Source organism: Sceloporus undulatus, chromosome 6 (genome assembly GCF_019175285.1).
Source record: "Sceloporus undulatus isolate JIND9_A2432 ecotype Alabama chromosome 6, SceUnd_v1.1, whole genome shotgun sequence".
Lineage (NCBI taxonomy): Eukaryota > Metazoa > Chordata > Lepidosauria > Squamata > Phrynosomatidae > Sceloporus > Sceloporus undulatus.
Window position 1 is genome coordinate 110,244,628 of NC_056527.1, and position 24,085 is coordinate 110,268,712.

At 43.3% G+C, this 24,085-nt stretch overlaps 2 protein-coding genes across 5 annotated transcripts in view; both read left to right on the forward strand.

Annotated features, from left to right (window-relative positions):
* The first annotated feature begins 7 nt into the window (after positions 1-7).
* On the forward strand, positions 8-22,006 carry BCL7C (BAF chromatin remodeling complex subunit BCL7C). 3 transcript variants are annotated; one of them, XM_042472905.1, is made up of 8 exons: positions 79-130; positions 9,009-9,096; positions 12,362-12,897; positions 16,792-16,870; positions 16,967-17,075; positions 18,910-19,071; positions 19,853-19,929; positions 21,215-22,006. In XM_042472905.1, exons 3-8 carry the CDS (start codon positions 12,806-12,808, stop codon positions 21,365-21,367), a joined length of 672 nt encoding a protein of 223 aa, XP_042328839.1. In that variant the 5' UTR covers positions 79-130; positions 9,009-9,096; positions 12,362-12,805; the 3' UTR covers positions 21,368-22,006. The 3 variants fall into 3 exon arrangements, with proteins under 3 accessions (XP_042328840.1, XP_042328839.1, XP_042328841.1); XM_042472906.1 differs by lacking the exon at positions 9,009-9,096 and having other exon boundaries at positions 8-130; XM_042472907.1 differs by lacking the exons at positions 79-130; positions 9,009-9,096 and having other exon boundaries at positions 12,786-12,911.
* The window catches only part of LOC121933314 (zinc finger protein 420-like), a 19,193-nt gene continuing 16,743 nt past the window's right edge, over positions 21,636-24,085 (forward strand). The window contains exon 1 of one of the 2 annotated variants that reach the window (XM_042472861.1): positions 21,636-21,748. The gene's annotated coding sequence lies outside the window, so the exon portion shown is untranslated. The remainder of the gene's footprint in view (positions 21,749-24,085) is intronic. The other variant, XM_042472859.1, reaches the window with a different exon arrangement.

The window sequence follows — 24,085 nt, forward strand, 5'->3', positions numbered from 1 at the left end:
TGTGTGTGTGTGTGTGTTTGTGTTTGTGTTGCATTACACTGCTTCCACACTCTTTCCTTGTGGCTGGGTGCTTTTTTTCCAAGTCCTTTCCCACTTATTGAGACCCTAGACCTGCACAACTTGGCAGCAGGTAGGGACCAACATTAAAAGAGGCTAAACTTCTTTGGGCCACAGATAGGTTTTAATTGTTGTTGTTGTTGTTATTGGTAAGTCGAAGGCTTTCATGGCCGGCAATAATAGTTTTCTGTGTGTTTTTCAGGCTATGTGGCCATGTTCTAGAAGAGTTTATTCCTGCCGTTTCGCCAGCATCAGATGCCAGCCACAGATGCTGGTGAAACGTCAGGAATAAACTCTTCTAGAACATGGCCACATATCCTGAAAAACCCACAGAAAACTATTATTACTATTATTATTTAATTAATAATAATTAATATAATATTAATTCCATCCTGCTCTTCCTTTGCCCAGCCCACTCCTCAGGAGAAAACCAAATGGCAATGGCGGAGGAGCCTTGCCTGGCCTTCCCCTCCTTTGCCTGGACTTCTTTGGAGATGGCCAAAAGATGGAGGAGCTTTGCCCCTCTTCCTCTTCCACCACTTGGCCTTCTCAGGAGAAAGCCAGGCAGCAGGGAAGCGTTGTGGGGTGAGCATTCACCCTTCCTCCTCACTTCTGACCTGGCCCTCTCCTCAGGAGGAGGCCAAGTGGCAGAGGTGCCTTGGAAGTCATTCCACATCCTTGTGGGCCACTCAAAATCCTTTGGTGGGCCGCATGTGGCCCCTGGGCCATATGTTGTGTAGGCCTGAAGGTGAACCCATTCCAGAGTTTTCTTGGCAAGATTTCTGCCTGGCTATGGAAACCCACTGGGTAACCTTAGACAAGTCACACTTGCTCAGCCTCAGGTGAAGGCAATGGCAACCAACCCCACCCCCCCAACAAATCTTGCCACCAAAACCCTGGGATAGGTTTACCTTAGGCTCACCATAAGTCGAATATGACTTGAAGACACAAAACAACAAAAGGTGACCCTGTCCCAAGGTTTTCTTGGCAAGATGTCTTCAGAAGGAGGTTTGCCATCTAAAACAGAGTTGAAATCACAAATAAAACCATGGGCCAACATCAGGGGAATTTGGAGGATTGGTAGTTGCACTGTCCATGGACTCAGAGGCTGAGAGACTGTGACTCACCCAAGAATCGCCCAGTGTCCCTACTACACTATATTGGTTCTTTTGGAAACTTATTGTGTGCCTCTAAGTCATTTTGGACTGATGGTGATTCTTAAGTGAACTTGTTGTTGTTCTTATGTGCCTTCACGTCCTCTCTGATGTCCAAAAGTCTGGAATGACCTGCCGGAGGAGATCCACCATATAACATTTTTGGAGGCCTTTAAGAAGGCAATAAAATGGATCTTTTCTGGCAGGCCTTCCCAAATTGACCTCTTTGGAATGCTCACTCTCCAGTTGCATAGCTGTTCCCACCGGACTGTGATTGTGCTTGATATTATTGACTACATTATTGGTAGCATTTTATTGGGAATTGTTGTTTTTAACACTATTTTAAGGTGGAAGGGAGATAGGGAATTGGATTTGATATGTTTTGCTATGTTTTTACTTGTGGCTTGTTGTGTTCTATTTTTATTGTTCTTATGTCTGTTGTTACCCGCCTTGATCCAATACAGGGAGAGGCAGGATACAAATAATAATAATAATAATAATAATAATTATTATTATTATTATTATTATTATTATTTATGGCAAACCTAGGGTTTTATTGGCAAGATTTCTTCAGAGGGAGGTTTGCCAGTGCCATCCTCTGAGACAGAGAGTTTGACTTGCTCCAGGGCACCCTGTGGCATTCCCTGGCTGAACAAGGATTTAAAGCTGGGTCTCCCAGAGTCCTAGTCCAACCCTCAGACCACTACACCTGGTTGGTTATTTGTCAACTTTGTTGTTGTGTGCCTCTAAGTCAGTTTTGATTTATGGTGACCCCAAGGTAAACTTATCATAGGGTTTTCTTGGCAGGTTTCTTCAGAGGGGCTTTGCCATTTGCCATCCTTTGAGGCTGAGAGAGTGGGACTCACCCAAGGCAACCCAACCCTGTGACATTTCCTGACTGAGCAGGGATTCAAGGCTGGGTCTCCCAGAGTCTTAGTCCAACCCTCAGATCACTATACCAAGCTGGCTCTTTTGGAAACTTTGTTGTTGTTTAGCATCACCATAAGTCCAAAATTACTTGGACACAACAAGAACAAAGTTTCCAAGGGTTTCCACTGCATTTCTCTGAGTTTAAGAGAAGCAGAGAAAGTGTGAGTTGCTCAAGATCAACCAATAGGTTTTCACGACTGCGTGGGAGATTCAAACTCTGACCGCCCCAAATCCTAGCCCAGCTCTTAAACCAGTCCACTACATCAGTACACCTCATTTAAAAGAGACATTGGCGGTTTACATTTTGGAGCTTCTTTTTTCGGTCCGCGTGGGAGTCGGGCCGTCTGAAGGCTCCGGCTCCCCCGTGGACCTACTGGCGGCGGTCTGTACCCCGCCAAAGTTCTTCAGTTTTTCTTGGGAGGGGGGAGAGAGAGGAGATGAACTCAGAGGATAAACTTTTCCAGTGTCCACTTATTTATTTTAATTCTTGAATTTATATCCCTGCTTTCTGACCTGGGAGAAGTTCCAGAGTGCCTGCCAAACTCATCCAAATATTAAAACCACCCAAGCAGAATTGAAATTCCAAATAAATCCATGGGCCAACATCAGGGTGATTTGGAAGAGAACTAGCAGCACTGTCCATGGACTGCAGTTCCCAGCAACAGGAATCTGGCTAGGCAATAGTGAGAGAGTTACAGTTCATTAAGAACTGGGGGGCTGCACTTTACCTAAAAGTGTTTACCAAGTTCCTATTGGTAATCAGTCTACTCGCTTGTTATGTGCTTTCAGGTTAACTCCAGCTTATGGAACATATCCAGGGGTAAACATGTTGGCCATACAGCAAAGTACCATAACATCCAAAATCCACAAAATAACTATACCTTTCTTAGGCCAACCAACCATGTTTCAATCTTTTGAAGCTCCACTGCCTTTTTCATCAGGCAAAGGTGTTAAAAACCATACAGGGGAAAGAAAAAATAGGATGATCTTAGAGTTACCACCCTGTTAAGATGTTTTGTTGTTCTCAGTTAAAATGGTATGGAGGGATATTCATGTAGGCAGGCCATTCCTCCTTTCAGCCATGTGAGCTTGGGAAGAAAAAGAGTCATAAAGTCCAGGAAATAAAATTTAAACTCCCTTTTATTTCCTGGACTTTATGACTCTTTGCCTCACGTAGACATGACCAAGTAGGAGATGGCCTTTACCTACATGGATATCCCTACATGGATGGTTTTCTTTTGTGGGTGGAAGACCTAAAATGCCACATGCATGGTTGTTTTGCAGGGGCTTTGGGGTGTTTTTTGGGGTGAAAAAAATCCCTGGTAAATTGGCATGCGTGCGCGCGCACACACACACACATAAATGATGGGGATTAGGCATCATCAAAATTGCTTTGGAGGTTCAGGGATGCACCCACCTTATAGAGCCACACTGTCACTACTCCTGTTGTAAAGAACCAGGCTTGCAGTTTGGAGACAGTGTTCTTAGATCAGTATTCCTTCTGAAAGCACAGATGAGGCATGGAACTTAAATTGATATACTGTATCTATCAATTTTGGCCCTACCTGGATAGAGAGACTTTAGCAACAGTGATCCATGCTCTGGCAACCTCTTGTGTGGATTAATGAAATAATATCCTCCAACTGTCCTGATCTGGTAAGGACAGACCCAATTACAATGGGCCCTTGGTATCCACTGGGGTTTGGTTTCAGTTCAGAGCCCCCTGTGGATATCAAAATCTGTGGATGCTCCAGTCCCATTAAATACAATGACACAGTCAAATATATAAAATGGCAAAATCAAGGTTTGCTTTTGGAATGTTTTCAAAATATTTATTTATTTTTAATATTTTAAAGCTGTGGATAGTTGAATCCATGGATAAGAAATCCATAGATACAGAGGGCCAACTGTAATATGCTGTCCTACTTTTTCAGCCGCATTTAAAATGTCCCAGTTTCTCTGTCCTCCTCCTACTTTCCTCCTTTGTGCTCAGCTCACTTCAAATACTGCAAACTGAGTGAAAAGTTCAAAAAAAATTTACACTCAGTTAACTCAGCAGAAGGGAGGGGAAGGGGGAGAATCTTGCTATTCCTTGTAGAGTCAGGCAAAGATAAACTGCTGCAGCCTCTTCTAACTCAGTAACTTTTGCCATTTTGAATGTACTTTGATGTCGCTCAGGTATCCTCATTTCATCTGTGAAATGTTGTAGAGCATGAAATTCTGGATACTGCCTTTGAAATTGGTGTGGATCACAGAATCATACATTTGTAAGGGATCTGAAACACTATCCAATCCAATTTCCTGACAGATTTTGGCTGGTCCAAAACAGGGCAGAGAGAGCAATTCTAAACTATTATGGGACAGTACACCCAAAGGATTCTTTTCTGTGCTATGTACCCACAGACTTGGACTTTATGGCTGCCATCAGAGACAGTTCTACCCGTCAGCTTTCCTCACTCTTTAGAGAATTAACAGCTGCCAGCTGTCTTCTAGAATAGAAACAGATGGGCTTTGCATAACCTATTTCAATATTGACCAAGCAATTTCTGCAATTTAATATCATAGATATACAAAGAAGTTCTTTATAAAAAAAAAAGCATGTTGGAATCATTCCATAGAGCGATGATACTTGATGAATGGAGAGACCCAGCTCTTTGGACTCAGGATTTCTGGATCCTGTCATTAACGTTGATCTCCAAGCATAATGTAAGGGGTCTATAATGTGGGACTCAGGATGTTCAAATTAGAATATAAATTCTGTCCTCTATGATGACAGGCAGCTTGGAATTCTGCTCCTTGTTTTTTTTAAGGAAGCTAGTTGCATGGCTGGGGTTTTCCCTTCTCATTGTTTACACATGCCTTTGAAAAGGGAAGAATGGAAAGTTTCATCTCATATTTGCAAGGAAACAAAGGAGGGGCCTGATGAGTTGCTATTAAAATTGGTGGTGGTGGGGAGCCAGGAATCTCATGGGGCCTCTGACATCAGGAAAAGGCATTCTGCCCAGTTTTGTTTATTCTCATTAAAAAGAAAATCACCCTTACCCTTCTTCTGAAGCTCAGTGATTATCATGTTGCCCTTCAGATGTTGGACTGCAATTCCCAGTAGCTATTCCTAGCATCTGTTGTTGTTAACTGCCCACTAGTCGACCCTGACTCATTGCAACCCTGTGGATGAGATATCTCCAAGCCCCTTTATCCTCCCCTGCTTTGTTTAGGTCCTGCAAATCCAGGCCCATGACCTTTTCGATTGAATCCATCCATCTGGCATGAGGTCTTCCTCTCTTTCTACTTCCCTCTACCTTACCTAGCATTGACGTGGTACAGACCACCAACCAGCGGCATACCAGCACCGGTATTAGGGTTAGGGAGCGCACACCATGTACACGCTCCCTAACTCTAATACGTGCTGGCGGTGCAATAATGGTGGCGTCCTGTGTACATGGGCACCGCCATTATGATGTCATGCATGCACTGCGTCCAAACGGCATGACCCGTGTGTGACGTCTTCGTGCTGCCCCAGACCGATTATGGCGGCCTGGCTGCGGCATGAGAAGGAACTCTGCGGGAACGAAGCCAGGGAGGAAGGGGCCAAGTGGCCCCTTTCTCCCATGGCTCTGGCTCCTGGGATGTCCAGGGACACGAAGCCTCAAGGACACCCCTTTTCCAGGCCATGGGGAAGCAGCATTTGGCCATTTCTCCATGGCCTGGAAAAGTGCCGGATTGGGGCCTCTGTGCTGCTGGTATGGCTGCCCTGGCCCTTATCCTCCATGGAAAGGGATGGCTGTGGGCTGCCCCTTTTCTGCGGTCTATACTGGGCCCATATTATCTTTTATAGTGAGTTGTTCCTACTCATCAAGTGGCCAAAGTGTGACAGTCTCAGTTTGATTATCTTGGCTTCAAGGGAGATTTCGGGCTTGATCTGTTCAAGGACCCATTTGTTTTGTCTTTTTCATCTCAGTATCTTTAGCACTGTTCTTCAGGACATCTCAGATGAATTGATATTCTTCCTATCTGCTTTCTTCATTGTCCAGCTCTCACATTCATTCATACATGGTTATGGGGAATAAAATGGCTTGGACAGTTCTAACTTTAGAGCTCAGTTGTATATCTTTACTCTTTAGGATCTTTTCCAGCTCTTTCATAGCTGTCCTTCTCATTCTTAGTCTTCTTCTGACTTCTTGACTGTGGTCTCCATTCTGTTTAACGTCTGATTCTATGTACAGGAACTCTTTTACTATTTCAGTTTCCTCATTGTCTAGGTTGAATTTATGTATTTCTTCTATGATCATTATTTTTGTTTTCTTTATGTTCAGCATTAGGCCTGTTTTTGCATTTTCAACTTTGACCTTCTTTAGTACCTGTTCCAAGGCTGTGATGTTTTCTGCTAGTACTATGGTGGTTTCTGCATACTTTAGATTGTTTATGTTCCTTCCTTCTAGCTTCACTCCTCCTTCTCAGTCTAACCCAGGGGTAGGCAACCTTTTTGAGCCGGGGGCTGGGTTGCTGTCCCTCAGAAAACTGGGGGGGTGGGGGAGCCAAAAAACAAATAATTAAATAATTTTAAATAAATAAATAAATAAATAAACCGGGACAAATGTAGGACAAAATTTTCAAATGAAGGACACTTTTTTTAAAAAAATGGAGGACACGCAAAAAAATTTGCTGATTTTTTTAAAAAATGTTAATATAAATGCATGTTTCTGAGGCTACTATAGACAATTGCCCCCCCTTGCCCGCCGCTTCTCCCCACTTGCTCCCCTTGTTTGCCTCCTTCTGATAGGTCAAAGGCCCCAGTGGCAATCGGCAGCAGGACCGGGCTGGGGCCAGTCCCAAGGTCTTGCCAGGCCGGATCCGGCTCACGGGCCGTAGGTTGCCTACCCCTGGTCTAACCTTTCTTATGATGTTTTCTGCATATGTTGAACAAATAGGGTGATAAAATGCAGTCTTGCCTGACCCCTTTGCCAATTGGGAACCATTCTTTTTCTCCGAATTCTAACAGTAGCCTCTTGTCCTGAATACACATTTCTCTTCAGGTCTATCAGATGTGGTGGCACCCCAAAGACCTTACGAGCCATCCATAGCTTTTCGTGATCTATGCAGTCAAATGCTTTGCTGTAGTCCATAAAGCACTTGTTGATTTTCCCTTGGAATTCCTTGGTGAACTCCTTTAGCCATCATGGTAAGGAATACTGGGAACTACAGCCAAAAATCTGAATGGCCACATACTTATCGTCCCTGCTCTAAAGTATAAACGCATAGTCATCCCCTATCTTTTAGTGGTTTTAGGGCTGGATACTGCCAGCCCTACCATTAGGCAAAGATTTTAAGAGTCCTGAAAGGACAGTATGTGGTTAATTATTTGATTTGTAACTAATACATTTTTACTACCAGGAAGATCCAGAGGGATTTTCTATCTCATGTGTCAAAATAACTTGGGCTGGTGTTGCGGAGGAAAAATCAGCAAACGTGGGCATACAAGCGTTCTTGGTTACAAAGTTCAGGAGGTAATAAGTTCAACTCAGGAGCTAGTAAAGTTCAGCAGCTCAAATTCAAGTACAATGAAAGACTTGCTGCTGCCACTTCTTCTCCCTCTTGTGGCCACAGCAGTTTGACAGTTTAGGAGTTGGAGGGAATAAATCCATTACTCAGGAACAATACTATCCAGCAAATAAAGGATAATCGCATGCCTTCCAACATTTCACAGATGAAAACTGGAACATTTATGGTCAAGCAACATCAGAGTGTGGTCAAGATGGCAAAAGTGTTTAATGAAGGGGGGAAAAGAAGAAAATTGGTTGAAAATGAAAACAGAACTGATATCCTATCATTTCTGGGGTTTGGCATAGCAGTGGAGTGTGAGGTTATGGCAGGGTGAAAAATGGCCCAGATACAGTTGCTCATTCATTTAATGTGACAAATGTCAATAGCTTTCCAGTTGTCACAGAACTTTTTATCAGAAATGCTGGTATAAATATTGGTTATCACCTATAAAGCCCTAAATGGCTTGGGCCCAGGGTACCTTGAGGACCACCTCTCTCCATACAATCCGCCCCGCACACTCAGAACATCTGGACAGCAATTGTTAAGGGTTCCAGGGGCCAGATTAGTTTCCACCTCCAGGAGGGCCTTTACCACCTCGGCCCCCAACCTCTGGAACTCTCTGCCCATTGAGCTCCGCTCGGCCACCTCCCTGGCCCAGTTTAAAAAGGGGCTGAAGACTTTCTTATTCAAGCAGGCATACCCTGATGTGTGCCCCGAATAACCCCACCCTCTTCTTTTCGTCAGCAAGGATAGGCTGGCTGGAGCCGTTTTATTGTTATTTTAATTGAATGTATATTTTATTGTATGTATTGTGTTGTATTGTGAAATGTTGTACACTGCCCTGATTTTGTAGAAGGGCGGTATATAAATAAAGCTTTTATTTATTATTATTTATAAATAAATAAATAAATAAATAATACAATTAAAATCACAAATTGTGATTTTTAATTATTTATTTGTATCTGTAGTTTGATGAGGTACATACAAATTTTCTGCTTAAGAACCCTAGTGTGCTCCCTTGTGGCTCCCAATGTACACCAAGAAAACTGACAGATAATTAAAATAGGATATTTGGGGAATTATAGTTCAGGAGGGTGCACTAGTGCTCTTGAGCAGAGAATTTTAAGTACCTCACCAAAGTAAAAATCCCAGGATTTTATAGAAGGGAGTGACGGGAGTCAAAGTGCTATCAAATTGCTATGACTGTGGTAGAGCAGTGCCTTTCAGGCTACTTGATGTGGGAGACAGGCAATTTCCACTCTAATTCTCCAGGGGACCAGTACAAGATCTGTGCCCAGTGACTACAACTCTCTCTTTCTTTCCTAGAAACTTGTCAGAGATCAGTAGCTGATGGCTTGGACCAACATTTTGCGCTGCTGTAGGTGCACTCTCAGTGAGGAGGAAAAGTGTTAAGGTATCAGTTTATGACAATCTTCTTCCCCTTGTAGGCATAGCCCTATACCCTCCAACTGTCCCAGTTTGGCAGGAACAATTCCGATTAATCCTCTGCTGTCCCAGTTTCTCATTTGCTTTTAAAATGTCCAAGTTTCTCTCCCATTCTCCCACTTTTCCCCTTTGTCCTAGCTTAGTTGCTGCAAACTGAGTTCAAAATACAAAAATAGTTTAACAACACGGAGGGGAGGGCAAGGCTGAATTGTGCTTTTCCCAGTTGGATCAGGCTAAACAAACTGCTGTAGCTTCTCTTTGCTTGTGCGTTCTTTTCTCATTAAAACATTTGCCCTCTTGACCACATATTGATGCCGCTTGGCCACATATGTCCCAGTCTTCATCTGTGAAATGGTGGAAGGTATACATAAGCCTGGCTGCAAATGCTAGTAATCAGTTCATTGCTTTGGACTGAAAAAGAAAAGAAAAGAAATCACAGCTGGGGGAAAACATTACTTTTTGAACTACATTTCCCATTGGCCATGCTGGCTGGGGATTCTGGGACTTGTACAGTAGGCCCTTGGTATCCACAGGGGCTTAGTTCCAGGACCCCCTGTGGATATCAAAATCAATGCAAGTTCAAATCCCATTATATACAGCGGCACAGTAAAATGGTGTCACTTCAATAAAACAGCAAAATCAAGGTTTCCCATTTGGAATGTATATATTTTTGGAATATTTTCAAGCCATGGATACTTGATAAAGAATCCGTGAATGTGGAGGGCCAACTGTAATCCAAAGTGGAACTCTTTCAAGCTTTCCTTAGACAAAACACATGGCTGGTGTGTCTGACCTCCACTGTGCAGAGTCCAGGGATGAGTCTGGTTGTGATAAGGAAAACAAAACAAAACATCCCAAAATGGCAATACTGTATTCACTTTACACCCAACATACAGCATTGCTTAGTGGTTTGAGTGTTGGATTAGGACTCGGGACACCAGGGCTCGAGTCCTGGCACAGCCATGAAACCCACTGGGTGACCTTGGCCAAGTCACATGCTCTCAACCTCAGGGAAAGGCAATGGCAAACCTCATCAGAAATATTTTTTGTGGGTTTTTCAGGCTATGTGGCCGTGTTCTGGAAGAGTTTATTCCTGATCTTTCACCAGCATCTGAGGCTTTCACCAGCATCTGAGATTCTGAAGATGCCAGCCACAGATGCTGGCAAGACATCAGGAATAAACTCCTCCAGAACACAGCCACACAGCCCGAAAAACCCACCAAAAGCTATGGATGCCAGGTGTGAAAACCTTCAACTTCACACTCATCTGAAATATTGCCAAGAAACACTTATAACAGGTTTGCCTTAGGGTTTCCATAAGTCAGAAGTGACTTGAAGGCACACAATAATAACAACAAACCAAGATACCCAGCATTCTCATGAATGCCCCCTCTTCCTGAGACTTCCTGTAATCTCAAATCCTTTCTGCCCCCCAAACACATGACTCTTTCAAATCTTGACTCACAGCGATTGCTTCCGCCATAACCTGCCCCCCCCCAAAGCTCGATCAGGCTGAGAGGATGGTGACCCCAGCTAATGCCAAGTCTGACTCATTTTCCCGATGCGGGAACATGGCCTGAGCTGCTCAGTTCCAATCCCCCGGAAAGCTGCTTTCAAAGATTACAATGGACCTGTCTCACCACCAGCTTTGCAAAAGGGGATGTGTGGGGGAAGATGTTTTGGGAGAGGGGAAGTTGAGAGCCAAACAAGCCTTTAATTGTAAAACATAAATATTAAAGATGCTGGAAAAATGCTACAAAGTTGTACCTCCCCCCGAAGATAAATTCTCCTGAGCTTGTGCAGAGTGCATTTCTCTCATCACTGAACAACAAAGGCATGTCCCTGTCCCACATTACAATTGGCCCTCTGTATCCAGGGATTCTTTATCCAGGGATTCAAGCATCCACAGCTTGAAAATGCTCAAAAAATAGTGTCGATTCCAAATAGCAAACCTTGATTTTGCCATTTTATATAAAGGACACTATTTTACTATGCCATTGTATTTAATGGGACTTGAGCATCCCGGGATTTTGGGATTTACTGGGGGTCCTGGATTCATGAAGGGGGATATGAACCATGAAGGTCATTTACACTACAAAATTATAGCACTATGATTCCACTTTAACAGCCAGGATTCCATTCTATGGAACAATAGGACTGGCAATTTAAAACCTATAAAATCAATGATAAGATATAACAAAATGATCAAATCTAATCCAAACTCATTGGTAACACCAAGAAATCCTTGACACATTGGTGTCAAAAGGCAATCAGCTTTCCTGAATGAGATGGCAACTGCTAAGCAAAAATGAGGCCGAATTAAAATGCATTCTGACACTGCTGGGGGGTTGGACTAAATGACCCTTGGGACATCTCCGAACTCTTTGATTCTATGAATAATGCAAATAAAATTATAAATAAACTATTTTTCTTTTACCCCACAGTGAGTTTTCCCTCTTAAAACTTGCAGCTTTACTATAAATACAAGTAATCAGTATTGCGTGGTGTAGAGTCCGTGTGGCATAGTGGTTTGACTGTTGGACTGTGCCTCTGGAGACCAGGCTTCGATTCCCTGCTTGGCCATGAAACCCAACGGGTAACCTTGGGCAAGTCACACTCTCTCAGCCTCAGGGGAAGGCAATGACAAACCCCCTCTGAACAAATCTTGCCAAGAAAACACCAGGAGAGGTTTGCCTTAGAGTCGCCTTAGATCTGAAACGACTTGAAAGCACACAACAACATACTGGTGTGTAGTGGTTTGAGCATTGGGCTGACTCTGGAGACCAGAGTTTGAATCCCTGCTCAGCCATGTGATCTTGGGCAAGTCACATTCTCTCAGCCTCAGAGGCTGAGAATGGCAAATTCCTCTGAAGAAACTTGCCAAGAAAACCCTGTGCTAGGGTCTCCATAAATCAGAAACGACTTGAAAGCACGCAACAACAGCATTGTCTCTTATCCTAAAAGAGAGTGTTGTGACATCCACAGCTTTGTTTGTGTTTGTCTATGTTTCTTTTCCCCTTTTCTACAATTTTCACCTGCAGGATACAATCTTACAAACATTCAATTGACATTTCTAGCTTCTCCTAGTCACCAGAGGGCGCTCCTTTGGTTACAAATCTCTATGAGAAAGAAAGAAAAAAACCTTCAGAAAGAACTATATTATTTTCTTCCGATGGTGAACCGCCTTTTTTCCGTTCTCTATTTTTTCCCCCTTCCCCTTTCCTTTTTGGCAGAGGGAGGACAGGAAAAGAAGACAAAGAGGAGGAAGTGCAGAGCTGCAGAGCCTCCAGAGGGAGAGAGATGCGGAGGGGAACACTTGAATAAAAAGAAGAGAGTGAGAAAGAGAGAAAAGGAGAAATTATTGACACATCATTGACAGAGGAAGACCGCTTGATGGAGAAGCCGGCATGGACGCAAGGGTGGCTAGACAGGATAGCCGAGTGACGCACATGTTTCCACCACTGCAATTGTAGTGCTGAGTAAAAACAGGCAGAGAAGAGCAGAGGAACAGGTAGAGCAGAAAGAAAGAAAGAAAGAAAAAGTAAGCAAAGAGTGAAATGGGATAAACAGAACCAACGAGCATCAGCAAAAGGTGGTGATCCGGGTTTCCAAAAACTCTGCTTATCTTGCCCATCCATCTCGACGCTACGTGTGCAACTCTCCAAAGTTGGACCCCGATGTCGGGACGGGCGGTTCGAGCTGAGACACGAAGCCGGGCGAAAGATGACATCAAGAAAGTGATGGCAGCCATCGAACATGTCCGCAGATGGTGAGGCCCACCAGGCTAGTGGAAATGATGGTGATGATACCTGTCGGTAGTGGTCCAAGCCACTTTGGCAGATGTGTGACCTATTGACTGGGGGTTATTCAGATGGTGTAATTAATCCTGGTAGGACATGAGTTGAATCTGTGATGTTCACATGAATTTTCAATGCATCTGATTAAGTTTGGGGGTCAGCTGCCAACCCCCCCATAAAACCCAGGATAATTGAATTCGGTTTTTTCCTGAGTTTTCCTGAAAGATTTGCATGATTGGCGGTGCAAATAACTGATGCTGATGGACCCGGGATAAACTGGGATAAAACTCTGCACGTCTTGAACATGTTTCAAATACATCCGCATTGTTGACCCCAGTTTTATTTGCAGAACTAACATGTGTGGGCAACAGAACTTGCAGAGATGGGCAGAGATGCGGTTCTGATATAAAAAATAGTGTGAACAACAAATTGGGAATGTGTGAGTGAGATTATTCGCATAGTCGCATTGCAAAACTAAACGTGTGAATAACCCCTGGATAAATCTAGCCATTTTTAGATCGGTTGTGAGGTTGTTGTAATGTGGGTCTGTGTGGAAAGGTGACTTTTTTATTTCAGAGAGGCTTGGCAACCATATTCTCTCTCTCTGTTTATATGTACATATGTGGGCCTCTAAACCAAGCTTGTGGGGAACATGCAATTTTGCAATTGTTTGCCACATCCAGTTTGGAATGGGCCACATCAAATTTTAATTTGTATTTTTCCAGAGACTGGTCAGAGTTTAGAAAAGTTGCTTTGTAAATGATACCTCCCAGAACCATCATTCCACCATGGGCATGCTGGCTAGAGTGTGTGTGTGTGTGTGTGTGTGTGTGTGTGTGTGTGTGTGTTGTAGGGGGGAGTTCTAGAAGCTGTAGTCCCCCTAAAAAGTAACTTCTTCAAGCTTTGTATTCAATGACTATGACTAAACTGCAGTGGGGGAAGCTATTTGCTAAGGCTACATTATTCTTGCGCCGATCTGTAAGGAGAGGCAGGTTGAGATTGTGCCTGGATTAGTGTTTCAATGTCTGTTATATCTTGAACTGCTGGGGAAACTTTGTGCCACATGATTTGCCTGTTTTACCCCAAAGCACAGGTGGAAAGCCATAGGTAAGAGGGAATAGGAATGCTTTTCCTTTTGGGGTAGGTGGGTGTAACTACATTTGGAAGCTAGAATGGTTTAGTGTTTTGAGTGTTTTACTACAACTCTGGGCACGATTGCCCACTTGGTTATGGAAACCCACAGGGTAACCATGGGCAAATCACACTCTGTTGCCACCAGACTTTACATATAACAAAACCCATCTTTAGTGCATGTTGTTGTTGTTGTTGTGTGCCTTCAAGTCATTTCTGACTTATGGCGACTCTATTACTAGATTTTCTCGACAAGATTTGTTCAGAGGAGGTTTGCCATTGCCTTCCCCTGAGGCTGAGAGTGTGTCACTTGCCCAAGGTCGCCCAGTGGGTTTCACGACTGAGTGGGGAATTGTATCCTGGTCTCCAGTGTTGTAGTCCAACACTCAGACCACTATGTCACATTGGCACAGGCATATGCAGTTCCACAGTTGCATTTTCTACCTACCACAACTTGATCCAGCTCACACATGCGCAGTGGATTTGATGGTGTGGGGGTCAATACTCTTGAGTTAAGGGGCTGTGGAGGAATCTGACTCTAGCAGTAGAAACTTAAAATGGCAACTTAAGAACTTGCTAGGGGCTAGGTGGCATTTATTGTTAGTTTTGCCTTTCTAGCTAGAAGATGGTAGTAAGAGAAGGAAAGAAGGAGAACAGGACTCAAGGCCTGTGTGTGTTCAGCTGGGGACTTTTCTCATCCTTTCCAGTGGTGATAGCATATATGTGCAGGACTACCATGTTTCCAGATTGTCTTAAAAAAACAATAATAATGGAAAATGAGTGGAACAAATGAGAACATCAAGATGCCTCTTTCAAGCCACAAAGTGTTTATGTGGAGTTTAATGTCTGTCAGAGTTAGAAGTGGCATACCTTCCAAAATTTCATAGATAAAAATTGGGACACATGTGGACAAGCAACATCAGAGTGTAGTCAGGAGGGCAAAAGTTATTACTGAGGAAGGACAGACATGTTAGGGGAGACTGCAGAAGTTTGCTTTTGCCTGGCCCTACTAGGAAGGGCCTTTCGTCCTTTCCTCTTCTTCCTGCTGAGTGAACTGCTTGCAAACTTAGTTTGCAAATTCAGTTTACAGGAGTTGAAGTAAACTGAGGACAAAGAGGGAAAGTAGGAGGAGAAAATGGGTCATTTTAAAAGCATCTGAAAAAGGAGTACAGAAGAGAACTCAAGACTATTGGAGGGTTTGAAATGGATAAACTTGTCTGAACAAGTTTCTGTAGCTTTTATGTGTGTATGTGCCTTCAAGTCGCCTGTTGACATATGGGACCCCATGAATTTCATAGGGTTTTCTTAGGCAAGGAATCCTCAGAGGTGGTTTTGCCAGTTCCTTCCTCTGAAAGCCTACAGCACCTGGCATTTGTTAGTGGCCTCCTATCCAAGTACTAGCCAGGGCTGAGCCGCCTTAGTTTTCAAGACCAGACAAGATCTGGTGCCGGTATACATTTAAAAACGCGTGCCTTCTCTGAAAACAAAACACCCCCCCCTCCACACACACACACAAAGTTTGAATATACTCCTTTGCTCTTTTACACTTACCTTGAAAGGTGCCTTGGGTCCTATGCCAGTAGAAAGGCAGAGTGAAGATAAAATAAAATAGAATCCCTGCTAGGTTCATAGAGGTAGAGTAGCCAAAGACAACTCTCCATTACCACACTCTGTTGGGATCATTTAACCGCGATAAGAGAAAAAGCAATATTTGAAAATCCTGACTTGGAACATATAACTTCATTATTAAGTCAGCTATACTGGTTTTTGTTTGTTTCTGGGCTCAGTTCAAAGAGCTGGCTATAATCCTGAAGGCCCCAAACAGTCTGGGATCATGAAAGGCTAAAGGCTATCTCTTTCTGCACAAGCCTGCTTGAGCATTCTGTTCAAAATCAGGGCCTGATGTTCAAAGAATGGGGACAACCATCCCTTGATGTTCAGGCACTGGTGTGTGTGGCTTGTATACCTTCAAATTGTTTCTGATTTATGGTGGCCCTAAGGCAAACCCATCACTGTTCAGAAGAGGTTTGTCATGGCCTTGTCCTGAGGCTGAGAGAGTGTGATTTGCCCAAGGTCAACCAGTTGAGAATCGAACCCTAGTCTCCAGAGACATAGTCCGATGCCCAAACTACTCCAATGGTAGTGCCAAAGGTATATGGCGGAATTACCAGCAGGGCTGAGGAAATATCTATGTACTGTATTCAGGAGGTGTAGACAGACAAAGAGCAACCCTGACAGGAGGAGTAGCTATGGGATAGGAGGCAAAATGAGGGCATTGCCCATTCCAAATAAGAATTATTTCTCCCCTAAAGCAATTTTCCTTCAGTACCAAATTTCTAGCATTGCAGTAATTATATGGGTGAGATCCAAGCTATATGACAGACGGTGGCTGCATCCTCACTGCAGTAGTAATGCAGTTTGACACTGAACTGTCATGGCTCAGTCCTATGGAATCCTGGGAGCTGCAGTTTTGTGAGACATTAAGCCTTCTCTGTTAAAGAGCTCTGGTGCCACAACAAACTACAAATCCCAGGATTTCATAGCACTGAGCCATGACACTTAAGGCAGTGTCAAACTGCATTTATTCTGCAGTGAAGATGCAGCCTGTATCTCTTTCATCCTCTTCCATCCACAGTAAATTCATGGGAGTTTACTAGATGTTAAGTAAGTACTGTAGTGGGGCCCACATGACAAGTCCCTGGCTTGTATATATATTTTCTTTCTCTGTTTCCTAGGGAAAAACGGTGGGTGACGGTGGGAGACACATCTTTACGCATCTACAAGTGGGTACCCATTGTGGACCCGCGAGATGAGGTAAGAGGAGGAAATCTCTATGCTGTCCCTAATCTCCTTTTCTTTCCATTTCCAGCTTGTTTCCTCTTTCTTATTTCTTTCTTCTCTTCTCAACAGGAAAAAAGGAGGCTAGCAGGCAGCAATGAGCAACAGAGGGTGAAAGAGAGAAGATCCCAGGTGCCCAGCCCTCGGAGCAATCCTGCCCTGCTTATGTTGGATCTCAATGGTAATTTTAAAATAATAAATTATTGAGTGAAAGGACTCAGATACAATGGTTATTTACATACTCATGCATACATGCATATCATCAATATTTCTGTTCATTATTTCTAAATACATTACCGGTATATAAAATCTTGTTCTTCATAACCGTCTATTCTTATTCCATCTTTCATCTTGTGTCTTTTGCATTTCTTTATCTTCATTTCACATGCTTCTCTTCATTTCACTTGCTTTCTTCTTGTTCCATTTCTCCACGTTTTCTCCATATCCTTCCTTCCTTTTCTTTGTTATCCTTCTCTCATTAAATCTCCCTGTTCTTACATTTCGATCATTCTATCCTATCATTTCTTCATATCCTCATAACACATTCACGCTCAGTGCTACATGTTGGTTGACGGGGAACATGAAAGGAGAAGCACACCCCGCCAATCAGGTCAGATAGGTTCCATCTCATGTGATAGCCCAAGCCCTGCTCACCTTAAAATAATCCTAGGGACTAGCCACTCTATTTTGGGCTTGATTATAGCTCTTTTAGAATGAGTTAACAAGTAATACAATTGCCTGTAACAAGTGGGTGTAACAAAGGGGTCATTCAGATATATTTTTTTTAGCACGATGATGCAAATAATCTCACGCATGCATTCCAGGTTTGTTATTCACACTATGGAACAGCATCAGTGCATATCTCTGCAAGTTCAGTAGCATACACATGCAAGCATTTGAATAAAGATCTAGTTGACAATACGAATGCATTTAGAACACGTTCAAGGCATACACCATTTTATCCCAGGACTATTTGGGTCTATTTGCATTAGTTATTCACACTACCAAAGATGTAGATCTTTCTTAAAAACTCAGGGAAAAAACTGATATTATCCTGGATTAAGTGCTTTTTTGGGCAGCCCCCAAAACAACTTAATTGGGTACATTCAGGATGCATGTGAACAATTCAACCCCAAATTCATCCTGGATTATTTTCACAGTGTGACTAACTCCTAAACTCCATTTCAAAAGACATCTTAACAAGTAGGACCAAACTTCATTGGCGTTACAAAGAACTTTTTCCAGTTATTTTTAAAACCTGCTTTTAAATGGCATTGCAGCTATACCTCAGTTAACAAGTAGTCTGAAGTCTCTTTTTCACACGACACAGTTATAGCACTGTGGTTCCACTTTAACTGCCATGGTTCCTTCCTGTGGGACCCTGGGGTTTGTAGTTTAAGGCGGTACTAGAGCTCTCTGCTTGAGAATTCTAAATACCCTTCCCTAATTGTAAATCCCAGGATTCTACAGGACAAAACCACAGCAGTTAAAGTGGAATTATAACTGTGTAGTGTGGAAAGGCTCCTAGCAACCCAGGATGTCACTAGAGGGTGTGGGGGATGCAGTCCACACTGGGTGACACCCTAGAAGAGGGGTGTCACCTGGTCGGGTCATCCTCCCACTGCGGGGTGAGAAGGGGCAAGGGTGCCATTGCAGCTTCACCATGGTGGCGGCTTTCTCCTGAGGAAGAGGCCGCTGCCACAGCAAAGGAAAAGAGTGAGCATGCCCCTTCCAGCTTAGCTGCAGTGTGACTTCCTCCTCAAGAGGAGGCTGCTGCCATGGTGAAGGAGAAGGGCACATGCAACCTTTCGGTCACTGCTGCCACCCCTGGCAGCCACCTCTGCAATGGGTGACACCACGGTTAGGGATGCTACTGCTAGCAACCTGACATATTAGTGCAGAACCATTTCCACTGGGATGACTAATTTGCCCTGTGAAGAAGTACTGCCTTTGGTCCATCCACACAGCTGCTTATTCTTGACAGCCTCTAATGGTTATGTTTTTGCTTTTCCCAGATGAGAACAGCAATCAGAGCTCTATTTCTGAAACTTCTTTGCTGAAAGGTGGAGACACCAGTCCCAGCCCTACTCCAGATCGCAGCCAAACTGTCACTCCTACACCTTTGGGGGAGCTAAAGGCCGAGGATTCACAGCCTCCTCTGTTGGGACAGGAAGGAGGTAGGTTCAGCCAAGGGGAGACCTGAAGGACATAGGAGTGTGGACCCTACCTATGGATCTATATGGCTTGGATACAGGCTATCTGAAGGATGATATTATCCTGCACAAGTTCTAGGTTCTTCAAGGAAGGCCCTTGTCTCAGTTCCACCATTTGGTGGGAAAAAGTGAGAGGGTCTTTTCATTGGTTGCCCCCACGCTTTGAAACATCCTTCCTAGCAAATCCTTCCTAGCAAAGCTAGAATGGCTCACTCCTAGCTCTCCTTCCACTTTTCTTTTCCCAGAGACTTTTAGGAACCAATTCCAATAGACTTTTAATGGAATGCATGTCTTGTTCATTTTTATCTTCTTGTCTCTTAATAAATTTTTAACTGTATTAATTCTACAGCTTGTTTATAGATTGCCTTTTAAAATAACGTATTTTTACTGATGTCTTTGTTTGCATTTTGATCTATATTTATTTTGTTGTTGTTGTTGTTGTTGTGTGCCTTCAAGTTGTTTCTGACTTATGGTGACCTTAAGGGGACCCTCTAATGAGGTTTTCTTGGCAAGATTTGTTCAGAAGGGGTTTGCCATTGCCTTCCCCTGAGGCTGAGAGCATATGGCTTGCCCAAGGTTACTCAGTGAGTTTCATGGCTGAGCTGGGAATCAAACCCTGGTCTCCAGAGTCGTAGTCCAATGCCAATAACAATTAGTGACAGCTGCTAGACTGGGAAATGATGGTGATGATGATGATGATGATTCTGTGTAGTTTGATCTCTTAGTTTTTTTCTTCTGGTTGTAGATTCTGGGGTGCTGCTTCTAGAGGGAACAGATGAGCCTCCCATGCTTACCAAAGAAGAGCCAGATCCCAAGACCGAGGTGAGTCTACTTTAGAATCGTCACAAGGGGGGTGGTTTCAGGGGCTGAGGGCCGCACCAGGTGACACCCTGGGGGTGATACTATTGCTCCCCAAACATATACCTTTGGGCAAAAATGGGCAATGTCCATTAAAAATGCTGGAGCTCAGTGGAAGAGATGGTGGGAGTGAGGTGAGGCTCAGTGGTAGGAAAAAGGAGAAGCCTGAGGTTAAACAAACAAACAAACAAACAAACAATATTTTTAAAAAACTCATCACATTTTACCTTATTTTCACTTTAACAACATGAAACTATGCACATGTAAATACTTTTAGACTGTGTGTATGATATTGTAATTTAAAGGTATAATTTTAATTTTGCTAGTTGTTTACGTCGCAATTCTCTCTCTCTGGCTTTTCTTCGCGAACGAAGATTCAGGAAAGACTCATCCCGCGTTTTCTACAAGCGCGTTGATGACTAAAAAGGCCAATCTGAGATAAACAAGTCTGGTTGCAGAAAGCATAGCAGAAAGTCTCCTTGGGTGGTGTTTATTGCCATTACATTCAGTGATATGTGGGAATTATGATTTATGAGTAACATAGTACAAAAAACATTACTAAGGGTTCTGTATGGTGTGGTATGAGAGGAGGTCAAGGGGTGTGTGTGATTCCATGACTTACCAAATTGGGTAACGCCAACCGTAGTGACACCTTTGATCAACTGGTATAGAAAAGTGGATGGGTTGTGCTGTTGTGATCTGGTCTATCCAAGGCTCAGTCATATCAGTTGATCATTTTCACTATGAGCTGTTTTGATGGTGAGCCCCGCTACAGTTTAGCAGCAAAAGTATGTTCCACAGACAGTTTTCCAGCTAAAAACAGTTTTTTGGGCTGATTTTTAAAAAAATAATTAATGAGGATTTGCGGTAAGGTTGCCAGAGTGAAAACTGGGAGGGGTGAGAGAGAAGAAAAAGGACCCCTACATTTCCCCACTAGGATTGCCAGAGTGAAAACTGGAGAGGGTTCCTATACTTTTATTGGTTGTATAGAAGAGGAAATTTTAACAGGTGTTCTTTGTTACCTGTTTGTGTAATTGTCTTTTTACACAGCTATTCAAGGGATAAAAAGACCTGCCCAGTTTTTATTCTGGCAACTCCAGAGGTGATGAGGTTCTGGGATGCCAAGAGCCTTGTTGGACACCCCTCCAATGTTGTTTATAGCTTGTGGGCCACATAAATCCCGCATCTGGGGTGTGGGATTTTTCCATCCTTAGAGGATGTTTCCATCTTTCTTTCTCTTATCTCCCAGGTGAAGGAGACTGCCAGCCCTTCGGAGCCTGTGAAGGCCTTTGATGACCCCACACCTGAAGCGGAAGAGGTGCTGCCCTTAGGGGCTCCTCCACTGAAACGTATCCGCACGGAGGCACAAGATTCAGAGTCTAGTCAGCCCTCAGAGGCTTAAGCTCAAGCCAGTTTCTGCCCTCCCCATTTCTTTTGGTTGAGTGTGTAGGGGAAACCTAAATGGAAGAACATCTATTAACATCTTATCAGCTAAAATATGGTACCAGCAGCCAAAGTACCAGCTCTTGTTTTATTCCCCTATCCAGATTCTCACCATGGGGCTATGCCTGCTGCCCGTTGGTGGAAGCATCATGCAAATATGTGAATAAACATGGTAGCATCCTTGGATGCCTAGGGAGGGCATGTTTGTTTACAAGCAGCAGCCATTTCTTTGACACTGTGCATTGATGATCTGCAGTATTAAAAGGAGACATGTTGGTGGGGAGTGAAGCACATGAAACAGACAAATGTGAAGAGAGGAACAGGCTGAGCGGCTTGAGAGGTTTGCCTTGTCTTAGATGCCTTGTAACTTTTGTGGAAATGAGAATTATACTGAATGGGAGAAGCAAGAGCACAGTTGCTGGAAGAAAGGGATACTTTAAAATCACTTGCCAGTAAAGTCTAAAAGGTGGCCAAGTTCTGTGTTCCAGTCTAGATCTGCAAACTGCACATACTGGTTTTAAAGGCAAGGTAGCATATGAGCCTTCTCTTATTCCAATTTTGAAATCAGGACCAAAATAAATAAATAAATAAAAATAAAACCAACCCCCCTTCACATTCTATGACTACAGCCAAACAGCAAAATTTAGTGTATTAGTTTTGCAAAATTAGTTTTACATGATTTTATTCTTGTTATGATTCAAAGGAGGGGAGAAGAATGTGGAGAGGGTTTTCAGATTTTCTCCAGAATCGTGAGAACTGGGAGCTTAGGAGCTCGATCCTTGCATCTCAGGGGTGCAAATCCCACTCTGCTTTGTAGGCATGAAAGATGTCTTGAGCCTTAATTAATTTGATTGTTGAGCATCAAGTCTACATTGAAGTTGTATACTGTATTCTTTTTCTCAAAACCCATTCCACTTTATGGGTTTGCTTTTTGGTTACTTTGTTGGAAAGAGAAAGGCACTCTTCACATGCTTAAAGTATTAGTTATACTATTGTAATTAGAGCTTGCTTCCTCATAATCGAAATGTTCTGGCGCTATGGTTCTAGCTTTAAGTAATCCCTGGCAAGGAACTTAGATGGCCTCAAGTTGTACCCTTTCCCTCTAGGAGGGCAAGGAAGTCTTCACTGTAGAGATAGGAAGTTGGGACAGACTTTGAAAAGGTGACTTTTTTGGCCTACAGATTACCCTCCAACTGTCTCAATTCAGCAAGGATACTACCAATTAATCCTCTGTCTTTCTACTTCATCAGCTGCTTTTAAAATGTCCCAGCTTTTTTCTCTTCCTGCTTTCCCCCTTTGTCCTCAGTTTAATTCTATTATTGCAAACTCAGTTCAAAGTGCAAAGGAAGTTTGCAGTCAGTTGACTCATGGATGGGGGAGAGAGGAAAGGAGAGGGCAAAGTCTTGCCCTTCCCATTAGGCTCAGGCAAAAGCAAACTGTTGCAGCTTTTTCTAGCATGTGTGTTTGCCCTCCTTAATAACTTTTTCCTGTTTTGACCACAGATGTTGATTTGGCCACATGTGCCCTAGCTTTCATCCTAGAGACGTCGGAGGGTATGCTGCAGCTCTCAGAATCCTCCAGATAACATTGGTATTGGGGATTTAGTTCATCCAGAAAACTAATTTTTCTAAGCTTTGACTTGGAGCTGGATGTTGGTGACTCACACGCCCTTAGTTGTACCCAATTTTAGCAGAGAGGTGTAGAATGAGGTTAAGTTATTGGTTTGCTACCAAGAACCAGGAATCCTGGGTTCTTTTAACCATCCCCTGATGGTGACATTGATGAAAAGCAAGAGCCAAAAGTTCCTCTGACTACTCACAGAGGAACAATCTATCAGAGCTGGTGGCAGGGTGTAGAGAATTACTCTCCCTTGTGAATTCTGTGTTGTTAGAGATGCAAGTTTCTCATGGTAGAGTTGACTCGCCCAACAGCAAGCTTTGTCTGGGTATGTGATTATTCCCCAGTACCATGCCTTATGCAAAACAGATTGGAGGATCCAGATCCCAGCATATACAACTGGACTGGCAGAAGCAGAAGCCTTGGCCTCTTCTCCAGCCCCAAGAAAATACTGCACAGAAGGGCCTACTGAATATAGGGTGAGCTGAGGTACAGGCAGGGTTGGGGACAGCTGCATCTGCACTGCAGAAATGATCCAGTTTGACACCACTATAAATGCCACAACTCAATGTTATGGAATTCTTGGAATTATAGTTTGCTGTGAGCTTTCTGACAGAGAAACCTAAATGTCTCACAACAGTACAATCCCCATGATTCCACAGCACTGAGCCATGACAGGTAAAGTGGCATCAAACTGGATTATTCCTGCAGTGTGGATGCAGCCAGAGAGTTCTCTCCACACTCTCCTTTTTTACCACCCAAAGAAGCAGATCCCAGATTTAATATGATATCACTAACCTTCTTTTCAGTGACCTAAACTTTAGTATTGCTTTTCGTTCAGCTGCCCTATTCCTCTCCACTCCCTGAGTCAAATAATACTTTCCAGCCATCTCTGGCAGCACAGCTAATAACCAAAATGGATATTGCTCTTTACAAGATGCTCATTTTCACAGGCTCACAGAACTCTGAAGTGCTCAAAAAGCAGTCCTTTGAAACCATTCCTTCTACCAAGATAGCTGAGAAGCACCAGTGGCTTGATCAGTGTAACCAACACTCCCAT